The 24,408-nt window shown below is 39.2% G+C and overlaps 1 protein-coding gene across 2 annotated transcripts in view; it reads left to right on the top strand.

Moving 5' to 3' along the window:
• Positions 1-950: 950 nt before the first annotated feature.
• srpk3 (SRSF protein kinase 3) overlaps positions 951-24,408 on the top strand; it is a 94,409-nt gene continuing 70,951 nt past the window's right edge. Inside the window, exons 1-2 of one of the 2 annotated variants that reach the window (XM_039774991.1) lie at positions 951-1,548; positions 1,773-1,872. In XM_039774991.1, coding sequence (XP_039630925.1) covers positions 1,533-1,548; positions 1,773-1,872 — 116 coding nt within the window. In that variant the 5' untranslated portion in view covers positions 951-1,532. The remainder of the gene's footprint in view (positions 1,549-1,772; positions 1,873-24,408) is intronic. The other variant, XM_039774992.1, reaches the window with a different exon arrangement.

Raw genomic sequence — 24,408 nt, 5'->3', positions numbered from 1 at the left:
CCTTACGGCCCTGATCTACCACCATCCATGCAACTGTCACATCCACAGTCCACTTAGAGGTTCAACGCGGTTGCAGGTTCACCTCTGAACATTAGATTAAGGTAGTGGTGCAGACCTGGATTTGGAAAAAGCTTCTTCTCCCAGGGAATGAAGAAGGTAGTGGAACCATGTAAGATATGTATTGACCTGCAGAGAGACCATGGAGAAGTGATAACTTATGTTCATGTGTTCACAATGACTGGTATTAAAGGGTAAGTTGCCCTTACTTTTTGATTCTCCTTGTAGTTACATTTAAGGAACTGGGTTGCAATATGAGTCTAAGTTCACTTTTTGCATTTGTACTTGAAATGTTTCCCTTAAAAATCTTGGGAGCAGAGGGTAATGAGCTGGTAAAAGATTCCATCAAGATGTTAAGGACATGGAAAGAAGGTACCAGGGATGTTGGTTAGTGATGGAGGACTACTACTGGATGATTCATGGGGACACACCAAAAAAAAGTGTATAAAGGAAGGACGACCAAACTAAGGTTTGGATTAAGAAAAACTAAAAAGTGGCAAGAACTAGAGAAGTTAAATGCAAGTCAATAAAAACATATTGTTGTTTTCTTTACAGTCATTCGTGTTGAATTAACTAAATATTTTCATGTTAATTTACAATGGTGTGTACGTGAATAAGCTTAAATTTAAATTTTAATTACATTTCTTTTAAGTTTTCAGCTGACAGCAAATGTGTCGTGTTGGAAACATTCTAATTTTATTTTTATGTTCATAAATGCAAATAAAAATAACAAAAAAAAATGTATGAAATTAATATCGCAGACCTCTTATATAAAGATATAAAGATCAGGGCGGCGCAGTGCTTGGTAAATAAAGTAGCGCTCTGCGTGGAGCTCCCACGCTCTCCATTAGGTCAGATATGGACTGCGACTCTTGTTCGTGAGTGACGAGAAGATGAGATGGCAGAGGATCCTCGAGGCGAGTCATTTGCCTTTCACCAACATCCTCAGATAGACGACGGCTCGAGTGAGGTTCCGACGCAGGGGCTGCTGGGTCACTCCACTGAAAAAGGCGGCGAGTACTTCGGGGCGCTACTTGAGGCTAAATGGACGTGCGGTAAGGACTGGCAGCCGACTGGGAGGAGATGTAAAGGCAGACCCATCGCACACTGCACGGATTATAACGCAGTGACACCCTGGGAATAGCCAGAAATAACCGAAGAATGCTGCTGGGGGAGACACTAAACCCGGTGTGCGTGCTCTACCAGTTTGCCCCAGCGCGTGATATCTAAATTCGACAAAAAATGAAAAGGGACTTAATTGTCTACACTAGAAATATGAAACTTAATACCTACTCGTCCTCCGCAGCACCCGCAGTTTTGGAGGAGTAAAATAAATAAACCGAGCCGGTGAAAACTTGCACTCCTAGCCAATGGGATTTTTTTTTTCGCCCTCTACCGGCCTTCCTGAACGGACTTTGTGCCCACTGCGCATGCGCTCACCGTCAGCCTCGCACGGTTAGCAGACAGCAGGCGAAATGATCTCTGTGAAAGGTAAGGGAGTTTAATATTAAATGAAAAAGAGCGTTAAGGATGATAGAAAATGTGTATAGCTATCTGCTTCCTTTAACAGCATTATCTGTAACAAAACAAGCCGACTAGATGTCAAGGATGAGGTGGGTTCAGAGGGTCCGGTGTGGTGCTACACGGAGGCTAAAGCAATTGCACCAGATACATGCCTGCCTCATTTACTGTTCTCTCTTTCCCATCCACTGTAGTTTCTGCTAACCCCAACTCTAACGGTCACGGCAAGAAAACCAAACGAAAAGGCAAAAGGGACCGCAAGACAGTGGGAGACCTCTCGAACCTTCAGCCCGAGTAAGTGTCAGCCACCTACTATAAAACCTGGGGGGCGACAGGAATGGGAGTGGCGGGGTTACTTCAGAAGAATACAGAAATGAAAAGTGACAGTCCGCGTGTGCGTGAGTGAGAGGCTTGCTGATTCCGGCTAAGTGCTGCGCTAAAAATAATATATAGGCGACCTGCTTTCGGAGCTGCTGGTGACTTGCTTTTTCCACAAATACTCACGACCGCTCGGCAAAGGATCGTGTGACCTGGGGGGAAATGTGCCGCCGGCATTACACAGATGGCGGGGTGTTTGCCGTTCTTTCGGGTTTCATATTTATGACACCTGCAATAAAGTTAACACCTGGAGCTGACGAAGTACCTTCTTTAAGGTCACCGTTCTTTAAATAAATAAGCTGCATTCTGAATTTAGAGACGCCTTACTCAACCTCAGTGGGCGTACCATGAGACAGTGTCGGGGTCCACGTCGGTTGGTTAGGAGATCCCCCTCTTGTCTAGCTGCATGCAACGTTTCTTTTTTTTAAGCAATGATATCAAACAAAATTAACAAAAAATGTCACCTCAGTAAAATAGGACTTTTTCCCCTTTGTATGTATCTTTGTATATGTTTTTGTCTCTCTCTCTCTCTCTCTCTCTCTCTCTCTTCTCCGTATAGCTAGACAGATGAATAAAATCCTCAAAGCTAGCAACACTGGGTGCATGGCAGGAAGCAGTCCACCACAAGGCCCACACCCCCATACACTGTTAACACAGTTACCCTAACATGCACATATTTTGGAATGAGGGAGAATAACATACTAATCCATAAATTGAGGTTTCTCACCAGGTGGTTGTTGTTTAGTAATTTGTACCCCTGTCTGTCAGAGATTTGGTTTGCATTCTAGTGTCTAGGTTGAGGATTTTAAGTTTTTTTCCAAGGGCACCATGCTTTGGCCCTTACTGTTGGTTTCTCAGTTTCATCACATATGCAGCACCCTCTGTCCTTCCACAATGGTTTGCAGAGGTCCAGACCAGGAAGGGTTGTCTTCTGGGCAACCTGTATCTTGTTGTATGTTTGGTAGTGCCCGTAGCAGCAGGGCAATTTTAATTTTGTCCGTATGCAAACAAATTATATGTTTCCTTTCATTATAGAAGAGATACTGAAAGCATTTGTCTGCTAAATGAAAAAAGTGAAGGTCAAACAGGGAAAGCTTACACTGTGTAGCCTTCCTTATCATAACCTTCACCCCTTTTTTCCTGTACTTTGTTACTCTGTTTCATCCCCCTTATCAATACACCCCATACGTGCAGAATCATCAGAGAATTTCTGCAAGTGACATGACCTTGTGTTATATTAATTGTCTGAGGTGTACAAAGTGAAGAGAAAAGGAGACAGGACTGTGCCTTGCAGTGCTCCAGTGTTGCTCACATCCACATCATAAACGCAGTACTTGAGTTTCACAAACGGGAGTCAGCCTGACAGATAGTCCATTATCCAGGACACCATAGGCTCATCTGCCTACATATCTCTGAGTTTACCCCTTAACTGGGATGGCTGGGAAGTAGTCAAGGTGCTGGAGAAATCAAAAAACACAATCCTCACTGTGCTGCCAGCTTTGTTCAGGTTAGAGTAAGTGTTGTGGAGCAGATAGATAATCTTTGTCTAAAAGGCAAACTGCAGAGGGTCCAGGTGGTCTACCACCAGAGGACGCATACAGTCCGGGACCATTCTGTCAAGCTTATGTGAGTAGACACATTATGTACATTACTTTAACTTTGATTTAAGAAAATGTTAAAAATGTGTAGAAAAATGTGCATTCATGGGAAATTGGCAAAATGCCCGCTGTTTTATTACTTATTTAGCAGAAAAATGCTTTAAATCTACTCTGTATATATAAAAGCATTACCTAGACCATGCAACATTTTCATGCAACACTCATTTTATGTCATATACTGTAGTATACATCTATATGTCATTTTTTTTTGTCGTTATTAGGAGAATACAACAATAATACTCTCATGTCAATACAACAAATTTAAAATAAGTATATATTAAAAAACAAACAGTAGGGGTTAAGTTGTGTGTTAGCAGTCGACAAGCCACATAGATCGCGCAATGATAGTGCAGCTGTCTCACAGTAAGGAGATTTTGAGTTTGTGTCCAGGGACTCACTTGTGTGAAATATTGTTAAAAAGGCTTTTTTCTCCTTGTTTAAGAAAACATTCCACTGTGCACTTATCAACAGGGGAGGGGAGCACAGTCCTAGCTTAATAATAAAAGACTGAAGAAATAGTATTACACTTTAAATCATCTAAGAGTCTGAGCCACAAGTATGTATAATTTGTTGACCTTCTGCTTAAAATTCCTGTAGTTTTTGATAATTATACAGTACCTCCTCATACTGGAGTTGCAAAAAGCATCACTAACTGAGACACATGCTGTACCTGCTGATGAGTCTCTCATAGTATCACAGTCTCCTCCCAGCAGCTTTACTCCTTTTAGATGGTGAAGATAGAACGTGTACTTGGGACACTGGGAATTACCAGCAGCATCTTTGACTACCTAGTGCAGTGGTTGGTCCATGAATCATGTTTCTTTGCCTTTCCTTTTCTTCCTCTGTTCTTGTTTCTGTATTTAATAAGTCTTTACATTTATGTAGTGCTTTTTCTCACTACACATCAACCGCCACTAATGTGTAGCATCCACCTGGATGATATGATGGCAGCCATTTTTGTTACAGTACGCTCACCACCATGAGCTAGTAGTTGGTGAAATGGTGAGAGAGAGTGCAACTTAGAGACCGGAGATGATTAGGGGAGCAGAATGACTAGGTTGTGGAAGGCAATTTAGCCTGGACTTTAGGATACACTTTACCCTTTATGAAGGGTTTTACTGCACTGGGGTATTGGGATCCAGACTGAGACCACAGGGTAAGATCCCCCTGCTGGCCTTGCTAATATCTCCAGCAGCAACCCAAGCCTTGGCCAGGCCTGTATATGCTTAGCTTCAGGTGGATGACCTTTTCTATAGTGCATGTGGTGCGGCAATACTACCAAAGGCACCCCTGGTGAACTGCGCCTTCAGTTCCTATGTGATCCTTGCCTTGCAAACCAAGTTCTCTGTTGTTTGACTTTCAGGGAGGGTGGGTTGTGATTGCTGGTGGTGTTGTTTTTTTTTTTATTATTATTATTATTTCAGGGTATTATACAGTATTGTTATATACCATTATTTGCTTTTTTGGCTACATGCTTTTGTGAATTTGAATTTCTATTACATTACCTTATCTTGTTTTAGGCAACATAAATTTAATAAAATGTAGTTATGCATTTTTTGTTATTTGATAGAAAATGCAAATAATTTATTAAGCATTTCTTACTTGTTCAATAACCTTCCCATATACACTCACCTAAAGGATTATTAGGAACACCTGTTCAATTTCCCATTAATGCAATTATCTAATCAACCAATCACATGGCAGTTGCTTCAATGCATTTAGGGGTGTGGTCCTGGTCAAGACAATCTCCTGAACTCCAAACTGAATGTCAGAATGGGAAAGAAAGGTGATTTAAGCAATTTTGAGCGTGGCATTGTTGTTGGTGCCAGATGGGCCGGTCTGAGTATTTCACAATCTGCTCAGTTACTGGGATTTTCACGCACAACCGTTTCTAGGGTTTACAAAGAATGGTGTGAAAAGGGAAAAACATCCAGTAAGCGGCAGTCCTGTGGGCGAAAATGACTTGTTGATGCTAGAGGTCAGAGAAGAATGGGCCGACTGATTCAAGCTGATAGAAGAGCAACTTTGACTGAAATAACCACTCGTTACAACCGAGGTATGCAGCAAAGCATTTGTGAAGCCACAATACGCACAACCTTGAGGCGGATGGGCTACAACAGCAGAAGACCCCACTTGGTACCACTCATCTCCACTACAAATAGGAAAAAGAGGCTACAATTTGCACAAGCTCACCAAAATTGGACAGTTGAAGACTGGAAAAATGTTGCCTGGTCTGATGAGTCTCGATTTCTGTTGAGACCTTCAAATGGTAGAGTCAGAATATGGCGTAAACAGAATGAGAACATGGATTCATCATGCCTTGTTACCACTGTGCAGGCTGGTGGTGGTGGTGTAATGGTGTGGGGGATGTTTTCTTGGCACACTTTAGGCCCCTTAGTGCCAATTGGGCATTGTTTAAATGCCACGGGCTACCTGAGCATTGTTTCTGACCATGTCCATCCCTTCATGACCACCATGTACCCATCCTCTGATGGCTACTTCCAGCAGGATAATGCACCATGTCACAAAGCTCGAATCATTTCAAATTGGTTTCTTGAACATGACAATGAGTTCACTGTACTAAAATGGCCCCCACAGTCACCAGATCTCAACCCAGTAGAGCATCTTTGGGATGTGGTGGAATGGGAGCTTCGTGCCCTGGATGTGCATCCCACAAATCTCCATCAACTGCAAGATGCTATCCTATCAATATGGGCCAACATTTCTAAAGAATGCTTTCAGCGCCTTGTTGAATCAATGCCACGTAGAATTAAGGCAGTTCTGAAGGCGAAAGGGGGTCAAACACCGTATTAGTATGGTGTTCCTAATAATCCTTTAGGTGAGTGTACACTGTATATACAGTATACTTACACATGCACACATAGAACAGCATTAATGAGTTCTTACCATATTCCGAAAAGCTTTGGACTATTCTTGTAGTTAAACTTGGAGTTTTTCCAGTGTTTAGATAATATAAGACATAACTCTTATTGAGTTGTGGCAGGTGTGTTATATTAAGCTATATGAGCTCATTGATGTTTGATAATTGAATTGGGTAAGCTGAATTTCAAATCTTGTCAGTTCTCAAAGTTATTTTTATTATTATTATATAATGTTATCCCAGCTGGTGTTATTCTGTACAATATTGTTATAGCATTGAAAGATTTCAATAATTAAAGGTGACAAAGTCAAACCTTCTCTTTGTTTTATGTGAACTTCAGATTTTATTTGAAATAATCTATAAAGACCACATAACAGTTGAGAGATTTACAAAATATCATGCCAAGATATGGTGTGGGCTAATTTAACTTATGTACTGTTTATAGTAATTTGAAGGCTTTGTGATCTATTTACTACAAGCTCTTTAATCCAATTTTAGCCTCATAGTTCGCTCGTCCCATTCTTAGCAGTACTGGCTAAGTAGAAAGCAGCTGTAGGTAGGGATGCCACTCTAAATTCTAACACTTATATTTTTTTATTTTATTTTCCAAACTTGTTTTAGGAGTTGATTGCTGTTTAACATATGAATGTTATAAATAAAGGGAAATTGAGAGAGGCATCTCACTCAGCACTGCACATCTTTCCACATATTCACCTCTTATTTTTCATTCTAATGTGATGTCACCGTTTATAGTTGTCCTGCTCCGCAAGGGACTCGCCACAGGATTTTTTGTGTTCCTCATTTTCAGCTATTTTCCTAGTTAGATTCTACACAAAATCACTCTGTTAAAATACTTTCTTTCCCCTGAAGCTAGCTAGACACCAAGTCTTGTTTCCCCTTCTATATCTCTATATAGTCCTCAGTAACGGACAACTTGGAGTACACAACAAGAAGTATTTTGAAATCCCTGCTCTAAGACCATATTGGGGAGAAGTCCTTTAGATAATGCAGCCTAAATTCTCACATGGCTTTCTTTGACTCATAATTTACATTTTATCTTTAAACATTTACAAGTAAGTGTGTTAGTGTGTGTGTTCTCTTCCTGAATATTGGCTTTGGGTCATTGCTGAAAAAACAAAAAATAACAATTTGCTGTACTCTGTTCAAGGTTTACACCCCCTTATTTATTAAGGTTTTTCGTAGCCTTTTCTGTTGTGTTCCTTCACTCAGTTCATCTTGTCTAACAGTTTTATGTCCTGCTCAAAGGCTGTCCTGTTTTATACTGTAGTTTTAATTAAGTAAATAAATATGATTGCCACATCCTTTGGCTAGATATGTGATAAGAATACAGAGAAAATAAATGTTTGATGGCTGTTAAGAGAGAGTACAGTATGTGCTTGGTGTTGTAATGGCAGTGATTTTTATATTTCACTTTATATCTGCAGACTTATGCATTTTAATTCAAAACGGCGCACCAAGGCAGTTGGAAAGGCACATTGTGTGGCAGTGAATATGCCTGAGCTGAATTTAGCAAGCTGACATGCCTCTGTGTGTTGCAAAGAGGAGGAAGGGATGTGGTGACGTATTTGCCAAGGACAGCATATGGTTGGAGTTCTGATGAGAGCATATGTGTAATTTTGTATATAAACTGTATAGGTATGGGAATGTGTAGGTGTGTGTGTTTTTGTATATAAGTAATGACCAGCTTTCACAGTGTTCCCTGTGGATCAGATGTGTGCAAAACCCAGAGACGAGCAAGCATGTATCTGTGTGTGTGTGTTTGTATATTTATAGTGCATGTACATTATAACCCAGAGGTGGGCAATGTCGGTCCTGGTGGACCGCAGTGGCTGCAGGTTTTCATTCTAACCCAATCGCTTAATTAGAAGCCAATCCTTGCCAGTCTTATTATGGCTTATTAGTCTGCAATGTTATGTTCTTATATTGTAGATTTTTTCTTTTCCAAGGATATAATCCAAATGATTTGAAGCCTAAAATGGATCACTTGAGCCTGTCGCAATTGGTTTAATAAAACACTTAAGAGAAAAATAAACAGTGCACAATGTATGTACACAGGTGTAAATGGAATCAAGTTAGATGGAGAACTGCTGGCTCCTTTGTCATTAACATCTTATTGCTAATACGGAGCCATTAAAAACAATGCAGCTGTTGAAGACTGAAATAAGCAATTAAGTATTGACAACCTTAACAAGCGAGACCCCTAAAATGAATCATCAGAATGTCACTTGAGCAATAAGTGCTTCATCAGCAATAACCAACTTCTCATTAAGAAATAGGGTTGGAACCAAAATATTCAGCTACTGCAGCCTTCCAGGACCGATATTGCTCACCTCTGGTATAACCTGTCATCTTTTTATAGAAAAGACATGATCAGCCACCACACTGTACCAGCTCCTTAAATTCACATGTATCAGGCTGGCATTAATTTGCACCAGTCTTTGCTATAGCTCCTGCTGGCTGGGAGGGCACCCTTGACCTTACAAAAGAGATCATGAATTTCCCTCACTGGTAATAAATATTTATTAGATCATAATACAAGGGCAATCCCAAAAGTAAGGACCCCAAAACAGTGGGGTTGTAGAGAAACTGTTTGTATGGCTGTTGGCCACACTGTTGTGATTGGTGCTTCCTCCACTCCCAAACAAGCATGTGTGGCTTCGCTGGGATGCTCAATCTTGGCTTGGCAGCCCATGAAAATGGAGATCCCTTTGAATGCTACCGCGAAGTTCGCGCAGTTATTCCATTTTTTGAATGCAAAAGGCATTAAACCGTTTGAAATTCATCGCTAATTGACGGAAGTGTATGGACCTTTGTTCATGGATGTCAAAAACATTTGCAAGTGGTGTAGAGAGTTTACAGCTGGTCGTACTGAAATTCACGACGAACAAAGGAGCGGGAGACCATTAATTTCCAACAAGACAGTCACGAAGGTTGAGGAAAACCTGCGTGAAGATCTGCAGATCACTCTGGATGCTGTCACTGCAGTGACTACCACCTGTTCCCTAAGTTGAAAGAACATTTGTCCGGAAGGCGATTCTGCTCCGACGAAGAGGTGAAAGATGAGGTTCAAAACTTTCTGAAGGACATGGCGGCGAGCTGGTATGACATGGGCATTCTAAAACTGCATCGACTGAAATGGCGATTATGTAGAAAAATAATTCTTCAACCTTTAAAATGATGTAAATATTATAGAAAATAAACGGTTGTTTGTATTTCTAAAAAAATAGGAGACCTTACTTTTGGGATTGCCCTCGTATGTACTGTATGGTGGGCTAGTGGTTACTGCCATGTTCCTAATGCTGCTTGGATACACTTCAGTGCCCCTTGTTACTTAAGTGGATTTGAGAATGCTTTGTTATGTAATGTTTGCACAAAACCTTTCTCATTTATTGTCCTTGGCCTATGGTTTAATAAGTACAAACCATCCTTTTCCTGTGTCTGACAGGCACTCTGACCACTGAGATAAGATAGAATGCCAAAGCTAGGCAATCCTGTTGCAGTACAAATGCAATCTAACCTACTAGTTGTCTTGTAGATAGTACTTCATTTACCAAGTGGAAATAAAAGTTCAAGAAATATTGAAATATTTTAACAAATAACTACAACCCCTTCAAACGCACAAAAATTACCAAATAAATATGACTTAACTAATACGAGAACAGTCGCACATGTATTATAAATAATTTTTAATTGAAGTATTAATTTGAATTATTATAGTCAACAAGTTAGTACTAAAGCTTTTTATTTCCTAATCTGTGTTTTCTGTCCAGTCTTTATGGGTTGATCATACATAGGGCAAACAGTACCTCCCACAAAGGGCAGTGTCCTTTCATCAGTATCTTGCAATTCTGTACCTAAGGAAAACAGTAGACACTCTAAGGCATCTAGAGGTCTTTGATTTAGCCTGGGTTATAGCAGGAGTGGGCAATATGGGATTAACCAGCAACTTTTAAAATGGTTTCAGAAGCAGAGATGCTTTTCCTAGAAGACGGTGAATGTTATTGGGGAAAGTGGAACTTTGTTTGCACCTGCTATATAACCGTGTAACAGTCTGTGGCTGCTTGGCGTAGTTGGGCCATGTGAGAATCTAGTCTGCGGTATCAATATATGTGCAATAATCTGGGTGAGTCGGAGAACATGCCATGGCAGGCACCAAGGGCCAGCTCATCCTCGGTTTAATAGTTTGTACTAAAATACTGATTCTGCACTATACATATTTACAAAGCGTATTAAGTGTATTATTTGCCATCAGTCAATTGATCATTTTCTGTAAAACATTCAACCAGGCATTTATTTTCTATCCTGCTTATCCAGTTGAAGGTCACTTGGAGCGGATGTTCATGTTATCATCTGGTTGTGACATCAGATAATGCATTCAAGCTGCACTTTGAACAGTTGCTGTCCCCACACCAGTAATTATTTTATGAAGTGCATTTCACAGTGTTCAGTACAACAAAGAATGACAGAAGGAAAAGCCAGTGCTGACAGAAGATATTATACACTCACACAGGTACACCAGAGCAGACACTAGACCTGCCACTTGTGTCACCACATTATAAAATAATCTCTCACAATCTTATTTATAATTACTTAAAAAATGTTCTTGTGCGTGTAAAGTGCAATTTATTTTTTAACCAATCATTGCCAAACCAACACATTTCCATTTCAGGGTCATGGGGGCTGCAGCCTGTCCTGGCAGTGTAAGATATAAAGCAGTATGCAACCCCATATTGAGTGCCAGGTCATCACATGGTACACACACCTGTATTCTGTCTTGTGAGGCCATTTTAGAGTTGTAGATTAACCAAACTGTATGTGTAATGAAGGGAAAACTAGAGCTAGCAGGAGAAAACTCTTGCAGATGTAGAGAGAACCATCAGACCGCTCTAGCGTGCCATCAATGCTGTAAAAGGTGTTCTTAAATGTTATAAATATTTGAATGTAGCATTTTTTGAACCCTTCTTAAATTATATAGGTCCTCCTAAATTGTATTGTCTTCAGTCAGTCTTAATTGTAGGCATCCAGATGTTGCTGTTTGCTCAAGTTGTAGACTGTGACTGTTTAAACATGTGGAGTATATAATGTGAGACCAGTTAATCTGGTCATGTTGCATGAGAATTGGTACACATCATCAAATTACTGATGTTCTTTCTATATTCTCTCCATTTTACTCTTTATCAATGAGAGGCATGTCAGACTTAAGTATACAGTCTATGCGGCTTAACGTTTAATGAAATGGCTGTTCAGAAAGTGAAGCAGACACAGCTTAAAATCTGGGGAGCTGGACAGAGACATGCATCTAGCTAAACTGAAGTGGTTGAGACTATGTCTGCTGTCAGGATCAGCATCTATTTATGACAAGTGTGACACTTTCTAGTGGGAGGTACCATCACTGCGTTTGGCATTTTAAGTACCATGTTAAAGAGTTCTTGTTTAAGGTTAAACAGATTTAGTATCAACAGTAGACATTCTTTGTTTTTAGTCCAGCTGTGACTGTTAGAAGCATCTGAAAATCAAACCTTTCTGAAAGTGTTAGGTCTATATTGATTAATTATTTAAAATTATTATTTAAATAGCCTAGTGTCACTGTGGCAGGTTCTGCTGCCACTTTAAATCTCCAGAGTCTTGGGTTCAAATCCTTGTCAGCATTACTGTGTGAAATATGCATATTTTCCCGGTGTCTGTATGGGTTTTCGTCCGGCATCCCTATAGATATATAGGCTTGGTTATTTGCCAATTCTACATTTTCCCTATATAAGTGGTGGCAGTGCCTACTTTAATGTGCCCTAATTTAAATGAAACTCCCCATCTAGGCCTGGGCACAGTTTGTGTCCATTGATAACAGGGTAACTGGATTGGAAGTGGATGGGTGTATGATTTAACGAGTTACATTGTAAATGTATTTGCATGCTTTCAAATGCTTCTAAACTAACATATTTAGAACTAGAAATAAGGTAGTTAGAAAGGGGAATAATTACGCTTCTAAGTAAGAAATCGGTTAGAATGAGAGCAGAAATGGATTGTTGTTCACCAGGAACTCAATTTTAGAATTTCAAAGAAAGGACCCCCGAAGTTCTGAAAAATTCCCTTTTTCCAGGTGCTCTCTTTAACAAGTAGTATAATTAGCTTTTTCTTTCATCCATTTTTCAACATACAGTTCATTTCAGGGTTGTGTCCAGAGCCTGTCTTGGAAGCATCAGACTTTGTGCTCACACACAACTGGCCTGTTGGTCTATCCTCCACCAAGAAGTAGAGAGTTTGCTCCAGCTGCACTTGTTTTGAGGTTTTCTTTGTGTCACATAGAAATGTTACTTTTATTACTTTATCGTAAAGTCAAGCCTGTTTGTGGGGATAGCATATGACAACATAGCTAAGGATGTTGGGGAATCCATTAACAGTGTGCAAAGTGCACGCTTGAAATTGCATCATGAAACCACATACATCATCAGGATGCAAATCTTTGTAATGTGTTTGAAGCAGCGTCAGAATAAAAATATTAGTGAATCAGTAGCAGTGCAGAATTAAAGTATTAAAAGAGAAAAACTCAAGAGTAATTGTTCTTTTGATGGTAGAAGGAAGGCAGACCTTTTATTTTTTTCCCTTAAGTGTTAGATGCTACAAATGAATTTAAAAGAATTGAAAAAAGAAAAGTTAATTTTGGGACTGGGCATTGGCTGTATTAGTAACAGATGTGACCCGACATTTGCGCGATAGACATATGAGCGCCAACAAAATAGCACCGATTAAAACGCGGCGTCAAAATCGCTCCGACAAAATCACGTAAGTTTCATTAAATATGAATTACTAGTTTAAAGCATATATTATAATGTTTATTTTAGAAGTCAATATTATGAGGTGCGGCATGCCATCAGCACGGCACGCAGATAGTCCTTAAGATCACGCCCTGCATATGTAGGAAGAATTGCAGCAAGACGTCTTGATAGTTGAGCGTATTTAGACTTGCTGGCTGCCTGACTGCTGGTAATTCTGCTTTGTGTACGACGCGTTATGCCAACCCTCGACTGAGTTATTTGTTCAGCAGTTATAACCTAGCACATAATGTGTACATAATGCGCACGTACGCCTCCCACTCTCTTGGCCTCTCTCGCGATTTTCTCGGCGCGCATTTGTCGAAAACCAGTTAGCGGGTTTGTCGGCGCTCATTTGTCCGTCGCGGTTTTGTCAGTGCGAAGGCTGGTATGGCTGTTTTATGATGGGTTTACTTAACAGCAACTTGTCTTGCAATTGTATGTAGGTCCTTTATGTGTGAGCAGTGTTTGTTTTTGCAGTAATCCTCCAATGTCAAACGTAAGTTATCAAACTTTATATATCACATTAAAATCTCCTTTACAAAGCACACAGAATCAAATTGCTGTGTCAGAATGGGAATTTAAACAGAGGGGTCTCTTCCTAGAAAGAATGAAGTAAACCAGAGGTCTAGGCACTTTGTTTTCATGCAGTGATTTGTAGTGTAGTAATGAAATTGTTTTGGATTTTATATAATGTTGGTTTTCAACCAGGATACTCCCACAAATCTTTCAGATAGCATTTCTTTTCCTAGGTGTTTTGCTGCTGGTCCTGTGGCTTGGCATCCAGCTCAAAGAAAGAAAAATACCAACTTTCCTGCCTAGTTTCACTTAAGAGTTATTTGGGTGTACCCTAGAATGGACTAGCACACCACTCAGAGTTGATTCCTTCCTTTCACCTACTAATGTTGAAGAGAGCTGTGTCTTTGCTCATGAGATGACGCTTTATTCATTCATTGTTTTATTATTTTTAACTTTAGATCAGAAATGAAGTTGCATTCAAAAACCTCATTATCTGCATGTAAAAGTGATGATTCCTGTTTAGCAAGTGATCACTGCATCTGTTGTGAGTCATCCAGACAATCCTGCCCACCCCCATCCCCCAACACGGCACAGCAGTCCACTGAGTCACCGCTTTTCAGAGGCTCAAGCTTGAATGAGCGCCGTTCACAGCCGTTGTCTGCTTGCACTTGGCACCTAATCACTGGGCAAAAGCAACAGGTGACGGACTGACTATGACTCATTCCTAGCAGCATTGCCATGTTTTTTAGTTGACTGCTAATGTTGTTCTACTCATCCTGTTGTTTTTGTTCAGGTGAAGTCCAGCAAAAAGAATGAGTATCCAGTGGGGTTGGCTGTCTTCAGTTGTGTTAAGCGCTAACAAGAAATACTTTAGCTTGTATACTGATATTTGCTTCATTTTATCATGTTCTAATATCAAAATGTTTCCTTGGCAGCAGTTTGTTGATATGTAGACATTGGTCAAATATGCCATTGCATTTAGTGCTGATATTTAGATTCCATGATGTCCAAGTTTTATGCATTTGACTTCAAGTTGACCTTTCCAAATGGTATGGAATAGTTCTAGTTAGGCAACACATTTTTGCAGATCCTGGAATGCAGGAATGTTTCAAGCCTTTTTGGTGCCTTAAGTGATACCATGTTTTGAGTCCTCATCTTTTCAGCCACCAGTAATGTTCCTCTAACCAACAAAAGAAAATCTTTTTGTATTAAGAACATTATTAATGAATTCACACCACAGAAACAAAGTTTGTTGGCCTAGTCAGATTATCATGGTGATTTGCTGGGTAACTATGTCTATATCAATAAAGAACAACTCTATATTTTAAGCCACAGATGTGGAAAGTGGAAAACTGCTGCTACTTACTGTAGTCAGGCCTTTGATATACAACTTTAGTCCTTGGAGGTTGTAGGGGCAGCTTGGAGTGAATGACAAGAAATACTACTGTGAAAAACCACCAAGTGAGCTGTGATGGGGATGTGAGGAGTAGCATGCTTGCCTTTCAACCAATAAATCGTATTTCAATCCCCACTCATTACATTTAACTTTTCTTATCAAGTATTTCTCTTACTATCTTTGTCATGGCTTCAGGCCACATTAGGTGGATTGAAGCAGCATAAGTAAGGCTTTTGATATATATTTTTTGGCACCCCTGAAGAGCATGTCATGGTCAGAGTGAGTGGTCCTCACCAGTGTATGAAATACCCACTGGTAATCAGGGGTCCTGCTAGGTTCTCCAAAATTATTTCTTGAAATTTTCAGTTTTTGCATTAGAAGGAAAAAAAAAAAACTATGGTATATAAACAAGCATTCCAGTACTAAAAAAAGTTATATACTGTACTATGTACAACAAGTTTAATTGTAGTGTATCATTTGTAAGAACTCTTTTACATATCCACCCTTTTAGTTACTCAAGAAACATTGGGTAGCTCGGCTACTTTGTAAAAGAAAGACATTGGCATATATAACCTGCTTCTTCTCAGGTGAATTGTAAAGTTGTCATAGCTAAGTGTTCTTTTCTTCTTGCAAACTATACACTATCAATGTGATGTGTAAGTGTTTACTGTCCTCACTTCTCACGTGTGGGTCATTGCAAAACACCATTTTACAGGAAAGATTTTTATGAATTTCATTTGTTTATCCCAATGACGAAAGTACAATATTTATTTTGTCTTTTTTTTTGTCAGTTGTATGTGGCCCCCTTTTAATGTCCTAAGATGTGAATTTATAAGCAAAGCTTTGCTTGAAGTGCCAGTACCCCATGTTTAATGCTGAAGTGTCAATGTGAAGCACAAGGAGCACAGAGCAATAGCTTTGAGCACCACAAACACAATTTCTTGGGCTTCCGTATTAGAAATTCAAGCACCACTATCTAAGACCAGCATTTCTCCCATAATGTTTTAAGTGTTGTGATCAAAGAGCAGGGGTGGGATGTAGGGTCAGTTTTCAGCAACACGAACAGATAACTAAGGCAAGAGCCAGTACACAACTAAAAGTGCTGGTGGTCAACAGCAAACAACAGTGCTTGCTAATCGTTGAGCTTTGCATCTTCTTGAGCTTCAATGAAATTTCACTTTCTATTTCACAGTGTGATCATGTCTCTTTTCTCCTGTCCAGGACAATGCCCTGTCTTCAGTCATCTGTCCATCCTATTTCTTAGTGGTATTATCTGTGCAGCCTGTCAATTACTTCTGCTGTGCCCTTCATATACATAAAGCATGCAGCACAGAGAATGTAAGATAGCATTATATTAATAAATATTGACAAATAACAAATCGGGAGTGGTCTCCCCTAGACTTTCTTGTACAGTAATCCCTCCTCGATCGCGGGGGTTGCGTTCCAGAACCCCCCACGATAGATGAAAATCCGCGAAGTAGAAACCATATGTTTGTATGGTTATTTTTATATATTTTAAGCCCTTAGAAACTCTCCCACACTGTTAGCATTATTAGAGCCCTCTAGACATGAAATAACACATTTTAGTCAAAAGTTTAAACTGTGCTCCATGACAAGACAGAGATGACAGTTCTTTCTCACAATTAAAAGAATGCAAATATATTTTCTTCTCTTCAGGAGCAGAGAATTTCAGAGAGAGAGAGAGATCGCTCGCAAAGAAAAGCAAACAATCAAAAAGTCAATACGTGTGCTTTTAAGTTTGCCGCAGCATTTTTTAGAGGAGCGTCAGTATCTTCTAAGCAAACAGCCCCTCTGCTCACATCTCCTCGTCAGGCGCAGAGAACGTCGGAGATTAAAGCAAACAATCAAAAAATCAATAAGTGTGTTTTTGGAAGCACCGCGATAAAGCGCCGGCATTTCTTAGAGGTGCGTTCGTATCCACTAGGCAAACAGCTTCTGTGCAAACAGCACCTCTGCTCACACCCCCTCCGTCAGGCACAGAAAATGTCGGAGAGGGTGAGAGAGAGGCAGAGACAAGCAAACAATCGAGCACCGCACGGGAAGCATATCTTATAGCACTGAGGATTTTTAGTTAATATGTAATACATGCTCTGATTGGGTAGCTTCTAAGCCATCCGCCAATAGCGTCCCTTGTATAAAATCAACTGGGCAAACAAACTGAGGAAGCAAGTACCATAAATTAAAAGACCCATTGTCCGCAGAAATCCGCGAACCAGCGAAAAATCCGTGATATATATTTAGATGTGCTTACATTTAAAATCCGCGATAGAGTGAAGCCGCGAAAGTCGAAGCGCGATATAGCGAGGGATTACTGTATACTAAGATATGGGGATGGATATTAGAGGTGTAAACTGCAAGACAATGATTATCTATACTAATAAAAGGCAAAGCCCTCACTGACTGACTGACTCACTCACTCACTCACTGACTCACAAATTCTCCAACTTCCCGTGTAGGTGGAAGGCTGAAATTTGGCAGGCTCATTCCTTACAGCTTACTTACAAAAGTTAGGCAGGTTTCATTTTGAAATTCTACGCATAACAGTCATAACTGGAACATACTTTCGTCCATATATACGGCTATAGCCTGCAGCTCGGTCGCCATGTGAGGCGGAGTTGCGTCCGCGTCATCACACCTCCCACGTAATTGAGTGCCTGCCCATATAAGGTAAATATTCACGGGTGAAGGACTGTGCTTAGCATATTCATAAGTGCAGCTACTGCTGAAATCGGCGCGCCTCTCACGTAATTGAGCTAAATATTCGCGACCACACACTCGGTATACGAACAAGCCAGTTTCCCTTTCGGTTTGTACATGTTCAGTCTCTCCCTGTGCATTTCCTGTGCAGCGAGCAAGAGAGAGAGCGCAAGACAGCACGACACACATACACACACACACACAGGCAGCACGAGAGAGAGCGCAACACACACAAACACAGAGGCAGCGCGAGAGATGGACGCAGACACACAGGCTGGACGCATTAAGGTAGAAAGGCGGTTAAAGAATGCACTGGTCTTGATTTTGTTTTCACTTCTGTTTCCAGTGATCTGTTCAGAGCGTGCATTGTTGCAATATTTTTCTTGGTGGTTTATTAAATTACGGATTTTTTCAAATGTTAATTTTTTCCCTGTGCTTAAAACTCATTAAAAAAAGTGCTTTTAGCCAGCGGTTGGTAGTGCTATAGCGCGAACTATTGCAGTGTTAGTTTTCTCTGTTGTTCAAGGTTTTCTAAGTGTTATTCAGTGTTTTTACATTTACTTTACTATTACGCTGTGCATTCTATGGTATAATTATATTTATGCTTAAAAACTAAAACAATATATATTTACATACAGTTCGTATGGTCTGGAACGGATTAATTGTATTTACATACAATCCTATCAATTGCTTCGGTTCATGACCAAATCAGTTTACCTCCAAATACGAACCTGATTGAAAGAAATAATGATAATCAAATCCATGATGACAGCAACACTCATAACAGTCACAAAACAATTACATTGACAATCATATTACATTATTTTTAAAATGTTTCCTTTTCTTTTTCATAGGATTTTTATATTATGTACATTAAAGATCCATCAACAACAGCAAATTAATAATATATTGAACAATTATTATAAAAGTAAAGTTGAATAAATCAGACTCTGCATTTGCATGAATAAAAGGTGAAGTACCACTTCCGGTTAGTGGAAATAGCTCAAAAGAACCAGCATGTTAGCTCAGAGACTAGCATTTTGGGAATTAGTTTGCAATATAGAAAGGGCCTGAGGAACAGAGCGAGTTTGACAGAATTTTGTTAATGTATGTTTGTGTTGCAAGGCTTAGATTACCTTCCAAAGACACAACATCTGGATTAGCACACACACTGAACGTAAGGAGGTGCTTTCCAATAAACAGCCCATTTAGGCCTACTAACTCAGTATTTAAGTCTGTGTACCAATTATTATTCTCTGTACATTTGCTAATTATTTTTCACAAGTTTCTATAGAGTAAGGAATGTGATAATTGTAATGCAAAATTTATGGCAACGAATGGCTGTTGGCCTTAGGTGGGCCTACATTTCTTTGATGTTTACAAATGGGGTTCTTAAGTCAGAAACATTTTGAGAACTACACTACAGAGACTGTGCTGTTGAAAAGTTCTGCAAGTAACAGACAAAATCTCTACAGTGCTATGGCAGAATGTACAAAAAAAACCCACTTTAAATCTCGCTGAATTAAAGATGAAGGAAATATCTTATCTCATAGTCACTGACGATGACTGGAAAGCTACTCTTTGAAGAATACTTTGCTTTTTATTTTATAGCAGACATGGATTTATAAACTGACATTCTCAAACTCGCTTAATCCAATATAGCTTTACAACTTTGCATACTGTGATATTTTGTAATTTTTTTTTAATAGCACACTGTGTGCATCAGTAAAAGTGCATTAATACAGATCCCTGCATTGAACATGTTCAGCCAGTTTAGAATGTCTGGTTGACCTAATCAACATGCCTTTTTAGATTAGGAAGAATACTAGAATATCCATAAATAAACATACAGGCTTGGTGAGAGCATAAATTCAACACAGAAAGTGACTGGATATGAATATAAATTGTAGACCGGAAGTGACTGGTTGTGAGATTCAAAAGCAAGGCATTCAATCTGTGATCTCTAAACCTAATTATCAAAAGTTGACTTGATCATGCTATGAAAGGTATCCTCAAGCTCCAGACACCTTTAGCCATACTTAGCTTTACTGTATTATGGGACTTGACTAAACATGTATTTTTACTTCACTTTTGGCGACCTTGGAATTTCAGTAGACTCTCATCCTTTAACTGTCTGTTTTGGAAATGCCCTTGTTGATGCAGCCCTTCTACATAATAATTCCAATGTACTGGCCTTTGTCATGTTGCGAGCATACCATAAACTTGAAGAAAATTGCACTACAGTCTGGTTTACAATGACTAAATGATGTGTTACAGTATCTAGTGTAAGAAAAATTGATCGCCCAATGGGATATACTCATCTTCTCTGTAAAATATGGCAGCATTTCTTTGACAAGATCCAGTTTCTTTCTCCTTACAATTTCTCTAATATATAGTATTTAATCATAGGATATCAAACGAAGGAAATTTAATATTGTGCATCATGTAAGCAATGTAATGTGTTAGTGGGACAATTTGCTATTTAAGAACTCATGAAATGTAATGATGCTTAACAAAAAGTAAATAAATATACATTGGGAACTCTTCTGGTTCATTTTTGTCACTTAGGCATGACCTTCATGTACAGTATCCTTGGCCTACCTTATTTTAGATTAGTGAAAACAGCACATCTCAAAGATGGTAAGCTAGTTGAACACATTCGATTAATGGGTTTTTGTGGGCCTTTAGGCTTGATATCACTAGTGTTACAGGCTCATTCTTGTGTCTTTTCTCCCTTAATGTCTATACCTGGGTATATGAGAGCTGTCCTAATGAACTTTGCATCTGTCATGTTTCATCACAAGTTTTGGTTATTTTTGGAAATTTTTGAAAGACCCCCTCCCTGCCTTCCCACCATTAAACCAAATCAAATGGTTGGTTTGTGTGAAAAAACCAGAGCGAGCTGGCCCTGAGCCCAGCCCCCTACCCAGGAGCTGTCACAGCTGTAGCCTATAAATAGCTTCTCTTGTTACAGCTCTGTCCAGCCTCTCTGTGTTGAACAGAGCCAGATCAGGAATGAGATCAGGGCATAAATAAATAGCTGGCAGCCACCCGCACAGAAATTGGTGTGGCGTGTGAGCTCTCATTCTCCTCCAGGCCTGACACTTGGAATCGATGAGACATGGCTTCAGCTTGTCGGGAATCCCTGAGTGAGGAAGGAGACTTTTCTTTTTTTTTTTACCCTCCCGTGGCAGAGCAGCTGCTCATACAAATCAAGCAATTAAAATAATGAAGTGTGTTTAATTTCTTTGGTAAAATTTAAGGCTCAATTAAATTTAGATTTAAGCAGCATATCATACAGCAGTTGAAATCTAGCTGTGTCTAATTATTTTTACTGTTTATTTTGTTATCAGCATCATTGTCTTTGGCAAAGTGATTGTCCTCAAGAAATATCTGTGCTTTTTTAAAAACTTAAAAAAATCAAAACTGTTTGTTCTGCTCGTCTACCCAGAATTACAAACAGCTACTTTACAAACATTTGAATAAACAAATAAGGTCATTTTAATTCCCTTTCTCAGTTTACATACCACAAAGAAACTGAATTTTTGCAGTTATGAAGACTGAAATTGGGACAATTATGAAACGTGTGTGCTTCACAGTCATTATAAGTACACCTCACTACCACCTGTAGAATGGAGCGAGACTGGATGTTGGGTACATGCAAAAACAGGTTTTTTTTTTTTATCACAGTTGATGCTCTGGTCATGTGCCATGGTTCAGTCAGCCTGTCGGATGTTGCTCACATCTCTTCATTCTTTATCTTGTATATCACTATTCTAAAAAAGATTATGGAAAAAGTTATAATAATCCCAGGAAAGGCTTTTCCTTTGAATGTTAACCCTGAAGTGATGAAAAATAAGAAAACAGCTTTATTATTCGGTATTTAATGAAGAGAATTGTCTTAATGGGGTTTGTTTGATGAATAGTTATTAAACTAATTCTGTCAATTTTCATGTAGTTTTGGTGATATCTCAGCAACAATGGAGGTTATCATTGTGCCACTTTTAATTAATCAAAATTCTATGTTTAAATAATTTAATCTATGCATTTTTAAGAATTACTATATAACATATGCAGATATGTGCATTTTAACAGCACTTTATGATATAATGTTGTTAAAAAATATAGTCCAGACATGCTTATGGTGGCACAATAGTTTTCATAGACAGCAGAGTCCTGCATCAATTGTTGTGTTGTTTTCAGTTGTGGTGGGTGTGTGTGACTGTTGTTCAAATTTCTTAAAAATAGCATTTTTATAAGGAGTACCGAAAGTCTCTGTTAAAGTCTCAAGATAAAATTGTTGACTGCTTCAGACAGGGAAGGAGAGCAGATCTTGAGCTTTGCTGATAAATTGTAGTATGAGAGAAATATTGAATTATGTTGTGTGTGTGTGTTTTTTTTTTTTTTTTGTTTTTTTTTATATATATAACAACAAAAGTAATTCCCAGTAATCGCCTCAATAAATAGTGTGGTAAATACAATCCCCTCTTTCTAAACTTTAGTAACAATATCATAGTAGTCAGTTTCCCACTGAATGCCAGCATATATACAATAAAAAAAATTACCAGAAGAAATAGTTATACATGCAAAATGACCAACACTAGAATAAAATCACAATCAATATTACTCCATGGAACTAGAAAAGCAAATTCACAAAGGCCCCCACCTAGTTTTTACTATTAATAAAAACCCAGAGTTTCATTAAAAGTGTCTAAGCAACTTGGAAATGGGCTAATTTATTGTATAATTGATATACCAAAGGAGACACTATTCTTAAAGATTTTAGTTTCATTTTCAAGATACTCCGAAGCAAAAGCATCTCTTCAGGCTCAGATAAACTGTAACCCCAACTCAGTCTTAGTCATACTGTCCTGACTCAGCAGAAAAACAGGAGGGCTGATTTTGTGAGTAAACCAGGAGAGGCGGCAAAAGGCCAAAACAAAAGAAAATAAACTTTAGCAACCGTAACCTAGATGAGAGGTAAAGTCAAAGGCAAATAACAGGTAATAAGTTGTAACCATGCAATACAAGAAAAGAAAGAAAACAATATCAAAATGAAAGTAAGGAATTCTATCTGCAGATCAGATAAGGAGCCAAGTGAAAGGTTGACCTTTCATGCCAGCTGTTGACCAAGTCAAGGTCATGACCCTGGATACTCTAGAGATGTGGGATGTGACCATGACAACGGTACACAAATGGCTTCTCTTAAAGAAACAGGATATGAAGCATCAGTTTACAGCCTAAATCACAACACATATATTTTACCACTAGGCAGCTCTTTCAGCACACTGAGATCACTGTAGTTCTCCTCAGTCCCTGTTATTTGTGACCCAATTAGCCTCTTCAAGAACCATCTAAATTGTACATCACAGCACAGTCCTTGTTGCATGCTCCATGGCTCTAACCTTACTGGCTGCATATCAACTGCAATTCCTTTTGTAAACCCTTCCTATGTTTACAATAATTAGGGGAGCTGCAGCTTCCCCATGTAATTAATTAGTTCAAATGCCTTTTAACTAGAGATGGAGGACCCTCCTGTTTTTGCATTTACATTTAATTTACCCAAACCAGGAGGTGTGAGCTGATGTATGTGTGGCTAGTGTAAACGCGCACCTCCTGCGGAGTTTTGACAAACTTGTACTGAAGAGCTAGTCTGACTAGTAAAGGAGAAAAATATACAAAATAAATGTATTGAAGTAACCTCTTTTTACATAAATTTGAAACAGAAATCTAATCTCTAATTGAAGTTGCACAGAATGTTTCTCTTTTTTAAGATAGACAAGTTTCAAATTCACCACTACTTTTCAGTGGGAGGTTTTGAAATTTCAAAACACGGTACAGCATGCTCTTAACAAAAATTGAAATGCCCTCACAAATTTTCTCGAAGAGTAAGTGTGCCAAATGTATACAAAATTATCCACTGGACCCTAACACTGCTGGAGCCAATCCCAGCCAGCACAGGGCGCAAGGCAGGAACAAATCCCGGGCAGGGTGCCAGCCCACCACAGGGCGCACACATACACATACACACACACACACCCCAATCAACACTAGGGACAATTTAGGATTGCCAATGCACCTAACCTGCATGTCTTTGGACTGTGGGAGGAAACCGGAGCACCCAAAGAAAACCCACGCAGACATGTTCACTTTTTCACTTTTTACTATGCTGCAGCCTTCTGCTAAAGTTATATTTCCCCATACTAATCATTACTTAATACCTCGGAATGACAAGGCAAAACATTTCCAAATGTATTAAATATCACACTGGAAAAACATTACTTGGTACTTAGTTGAAGTACCTTTGGCAGCGATTACAGCATGGATTCTTCTTGGGTATGACACCACAAGCTTCTCTCACCAGAATTTGTGTATTTTTCTGCCTTTCTTTTCTGCATATCCTCTCGGGTTCTGTCAAGTCAAATGGAGACCATCAGTGGACAGCTTCTT

This window comes from Polypterus senegalus, chromosome 13 (assembly GCF_016835505.1).
Source record: "Polypterus senegalus isolate Bchr_013 chromosome 13, ASM1683550v1, whole genome shotgun sequence".
Lineage (NCBI taxonomy): Eukaryota > Metazoa > Chordata > Cladistia > Polypteriformes > Polypteridae > Polypterus > Polypterus senegalus.
Note: the sequence above shows the minus strand (reverse complement) of the source record. Positions and strands in the feature narration are given on the sequence as shown.